The sequence below is a fragment of the Engraulis encrasicolus genome, chromosome 24, assembly GCF_034702125.1.
Source record: "Engraulis encrasicolus isolate BLACKSEA-1 chromosome 24, IST_EnEncr_1.0, whole genome shotgun sequence".
Lineage (NCBI taxonomy): Eukaryota > Metazoa > Chordata > Actinopteri > Clupeiformes > Engraulidae > Engraulis > Engraulis encrasicolus.
The window spans coordinates 26,755,282-26,760,281 of NC_085880.1; the positions used below are offsets into that span (position 1 = coordinate 26,755,282).

The following is a 5,000-nucleotide window of genomic DNA, read 5'->3' on the forward strand; positions in this document are numbered from 1 at the left end:
TGCCGGGGAAATTAACAATAAATAACAAATGTGGTCGGAAGGCTCAGAGCTGCTGGCTGCTGGCTGCTGGCGCGCCAAGCCACTCTTGCCTGCGCATCCATTCAACCCCCACGCCGACACCACCACGCTGCACACACACACTCCTCCACCCACCCACCCATCTCACCTCATCACCCAAGAGAGTACACCATGCTTGCCTCCACTCCTTTCTCTCCATAGCTGGTTTAAGGGGAGAAAAAACACACCAGTCTGGCTGTCGAGTGCCGTAATGAAAATGTCTGTAATTCATTGTAATGTAATGTGCAGAAGCATCACGTCCTGCCCATGCTGTTCAGTGCAATGCTGTGGGGATGTCGGCTTGTTGTCGGCGGGCGATGGGGGTTTGTATATGGAAAGGGCAGCACCTTTTAGTCTGTTGATACCTTCTTTAAGACGCTTCCACTTTCAGCCCAGGTGTTGATTAAACTGATACATTTTGCATGTGTCTTTCTCTCTGTCTCTCTGTCCCTCTCTGTTTTTTTCTCTGTCTCTCTGTCCCTCTCTGTTTTTCTCTCTGTTTCTCTCTCTCTCTTTCTCTCTCTCTCTCTCTCCCCCCGCCCTGTTTGCTCCTTCTTCTGTTTCTTTTGCTCTTGTCACTTCGTCCTTTCGCTCTTTCTCTCTGTCCAACTTTAGAGTACTTGCAGAGAATGGAGACCGAAGAGGCCCAGGAAATGTCCCAGATAGCAGGTGAGGTTTTTCTCACTCCACCACATGACACACTAAAGCCCCCACAGTAGAGAGGCCTACTGGGTCAGACTCAGACCGCTGGAGCACAGCTTGCTTCAGTGGGTTGATAAATAACCTGTTCCATTTTCCATTGCATTGTGATCAAGAGACGTGACGTTCGCCATGTCAGAATTGGTCCCATTCTGCGCAGAAAAGAATAACATGGATAAGCTTCATTAGCGTTAGTAACTAGCACACTTGACTAGAATATCACTAGACCTCCTTGACAAACAAAACGTGATTTCATACATAACCAGACGAGCAGCATGAAGACTGGTTAACACATATTCAGCTAATGACTTGAACATACAGTAAACATGACTAGTACAAACGCACACTTAATATCAAAGCCGCTAGCTGCATAGACGGGGTCAGGCCTAGTTCCCACGGCCCATTGGTCCCACAGCCCATTGGTCCCACATTGCTAAGACTTTTATGTTTTTTCAAAATTAGGCCCAATGGTCCCACAGCCCATTGGTCCCACAGCCCATTGGTCCCACATCACTAAGACTTTTTAATTCATTTTTAGGCCCATTGGTCCCACAGCCCATTGGTCCCACAGCCCATGGGTCTCACATCACAAAGACTTAACATTATTCTTTAGGTCCATTGGTCCCACAGCATATTCCTGCTGCTTCGTGTTCCCACATTTCTAAGAAATGATTCACATTTAGTCCCAGGAATGTTCCTCAACTACGTTAAGAACACATATATCCTATAAATATATTTTATTTCATGGCAGCTTATCACCGGGGCATGAATGGCACTGTTGAAGTGTGCCACCCCTGACTGTGATGATATTTTATGGGCCACTTTTTATTGTGTAAAGCCAATTGGAGTTAGCCTGGCGACGCCATCCATGTACTCCACCCAAAGATTTTGGCTCCGCACATCGTCTGGCAAATGCCTCGAGCTCGGTTCTCTCAGTGTTTAGCCAATCAGCAAACAGTTGAGAGTGGTGACGTAGAACTCACCCGCGAGCTCCGTTACTGATTGGTTAAGTAACTATATTCACACTTTCATTTTGTTATGTGTATGCTTTTGCAACGCTATAACGTACAGGCATGCTAATAAAGCACAATATAGGTTTTAATTTGAGTTTGGAACTCCAATTAATTTAAATGATAGAGTAAGATCAGACCATTTCCCACCGTCCAAGGAGACGGATTCCTCATGGCTTTTGCCAGACTGATTGACGGAGTCAACAGTCGGCTACTCGCCCAAGCTAAATTGGAGTAGCCATGAAAGACATATTGTTATTGTTATTATTAGTAGTAGCAGTGCAGTTGTAAGTACTTTTCTACTTTTGGAAATGAAGCTAAAAAACTGAGCTGAGGAAATGATAAAAAAAGGTTTGCATGTGTAGGCCACACTGTAAATGGTTAAATGTCTTTACACCTTTTTTGCTATTAGTTTACTCAGAAATGTGGGAACATTGAGCTGTGGAACATAATAGGCATCTGGCCTAGGCTGTAGGACCAATGGGCCTAAAAAATAATGTTAAATGTCTTTGTGATGTGGGACCACTGGGCTGTGGGACTTATGGTCTGTGGGACCAATGGGCCTAAAAATTAAAATAAAAAAGCAATGTGGGACCAATGGACTGTGGGACCAATGGGCTGTGGGACCAATGGGCCTAAAAAATGAAAAAATGTCTTAGTGACGTAGGACCAATGGGCTATGGGACCAATGGGTTGTGGGACCAATGGGATGTGGGACCAGTGGGCCGTGGGACCAATGGGCTGTGGGACCAATGGGGCATGGGAACATAGGTACGCTCCCGCATAGACTACGCGCTGAGCAGACATCTTGAATTGCCCATCTGAGTTCTCTATTGCTTGTTGCTTTATGAGGTAGAAAATGGGCTTTGGTGCTCAGAAAAGGAAAAGAAAATGAGCTCTAATCAATGATAGAAATGAAACAAAAGAGTGAGGCATCTGACTAGCCAGCAGATCAACATTAGGGTAGCACATCTCGTGGTAACTTTATTTGTCCCAGAGTGGGCTTTCCCTGTAACTAGTGCTTCTGTATCTTTGGTTTTGCAAGGAAATGCCTGACAAAGGATATTTTTTGGAACGAGAGGGGTTCATGCTGACATATCCCACATAGTACACACAACAAGTAGCAAATATTGCAAAACGAAAAGAGGATGAGCTCACTCCACTGTTTTTAGCACGGCTCGACTCCTCTGCAAACTGAGGAAATGGCACTGACCGTAATGCTACAGCCAGCAGCATCTCGATCATCAGAAGTGCACTGCTAAAATGTGCAGTCATGGAAGGGAAGGTCCACATGGCATTGTGCAACGACAACTTCTTGTCTTTGTTTTCGTGGAATTGAGTGTGCATGGTAGGCCCTACATGGAAAATGGTTGTAGTTCTCTGCAGGCACCGAATTAAATAAAAAAAGATGGAACTATTTTTTTCTCCCAAAAATAGGAACTCTATGCTTTCCCAATTCCAGTAAAAAAAAAATGGTGAAAAGTTTTACTTTCATATTTCAAGTGATACAATTTCATCTTTGCCCTCCGCCAGGTCGGGACTCCCCTCCTCCCAATGAGGCCTCAGAGGAGATGGATGAGTCCATGCCTGTGCCCGAGGACCTGTCCTCCACTGCCGGCCTCCAGCAGAACAACAGGGCTGACAAAGGCTTGGGTGAGTTTGACCAGATAATATTCAAGGACCATGTCGACAGGGTTGCCAGATTGGGTGGTTTCCCGGGTTCTGTAGATGCAGGAGTCATGAGCATGGAAATCCATAGAATTAAGTTTACATTTTTGTTTGATTTAGTGCCTCCAGGTGTTTTTTAAGCATTTAATGTGCTGAAAATCATCAGTGGCATCTGGCAACCCTGCACGTCACCTGGTTTTGTTTTGTTTTAGCGAACATTCCATGAATAAAATTTATATAATGATAGTTATTTTCCATATCATATTCTATCACAGAATATTATGTTTTGTTTAGGCATTGCATTGAATTTTATTGCATCATATTTTATTGTATGGAATCACTTTGTATCGCTGACGCTGTCAAAGGTTTGGGAGAGTTCGTTCGATCTTCAGGGAAAGTGTTACATAATTTCTTGTTTGTTGTGTAGGAATCATTGTCATAAATTAAACTAGCCCGGGGTAAGAGTTTCAGCTGTGATTGACTACAGTATTTTTTTTGCTGTCATATCCCATCACATTATATTGTTTTGGTTAGTATCGTATAACATCACATCATGTTGCATTGTATCACACTGTGTTGTATCGTATTGTATCGCGTCGTATTGTGTTGCACTGTATTGCGCTGTATTGCATTATTTGTGATGAATCAATATAGGTTTCAATCGTTAATCCCACCCACACACCCGTATTCACAATTACAAATAGGGCTTGTTGAGACAGTGTCTGTTCAAAATGAGCTTGCCAGTATCCAACTCAAACAGTAGGTGTAGCCACACATGTAGGCCTATACAAAATGTTCAGTGGAAACACACAGAAGACATTGCTTATGATTGACACGGTATTTCTTCTCAAATCATTTAATGGTGTGTTGCAAATGGCTAATTGTTGTTGTGCAGTGTTGTTACTCAGTTGTGTCTTTTATATTATATATGTTAACGTTCCTCTGGAAATAGCCATCTTCAAGGCCGGGGGGGCGGTTAACCGCAGGCTTTAAAATAAACAACTAGCAGATGCGAGCCAACTTACTTTTCAGTAACTTCCTGGTCTGTATGAAAACATTAAAAAGGCATATTGAGTCTTCACTGCACCTACTATTAGAGTAACAGAGGCTGTTAACCTACTGTATGAGCCTAAACATCCACCATAGTCCCTCAGGCTGAACTGATGGAGCCGATAAAAAAACAGGACAAAATGTCAGAGGAAACTGAAATAGGATGTGCAAGAGTTTCCTAAGAAGAACTTACCAGAACTCTGATAGTTTCAACACCCAGGGAGATAATACGCTCAGGAACAGAGTCAGGCATCACTACACACATGGGCGTTACACACACACACACACACACACACACACACACACACACACACACACACACACACACACACACACACACACACACACACACACACACACACACACACACACACACACACACACACACACACACACACACACAGCACCTGCGCCCATGCCCATGCTTTCACTTCAACTCTTGTGCTTTTTACAGACACCTTCAAACACTCCGTCTGTACAGGAGCCTCACGTGTTAAAAGGGGGCTAGATCCTTCT

General features: G+C 43.8%; 1 protein-coding gene across 3 annotated transcripts in view; it reads left to right on the plus strand.

Moving 5' to 3' along the window:
* The window catches only part of ikzf1 (IKAROS family zinc finger 1 (Ikaros)), a 29,388-nt gene that overhangs the window by 8,359 nt on the left and 16,029 nt on the right, over positions 1-5,000 (plus strand). For all 3 annotated transcript variants that reach the window (XM_063191746.1, XM_063191747.1, XM_063191748.1), the window contains exons 2-3: positions 673-726; positions 3,300-3,419. In XM_063191746.1, the coding sequence (XP_063047816.1) occupies positions 673-726; positions 3,300-3,419 (174 nt within the window). The remainder of the gene's footprint in view (positions 1-672; positions 727-3,299; positions 3,420-5,000) is intronic.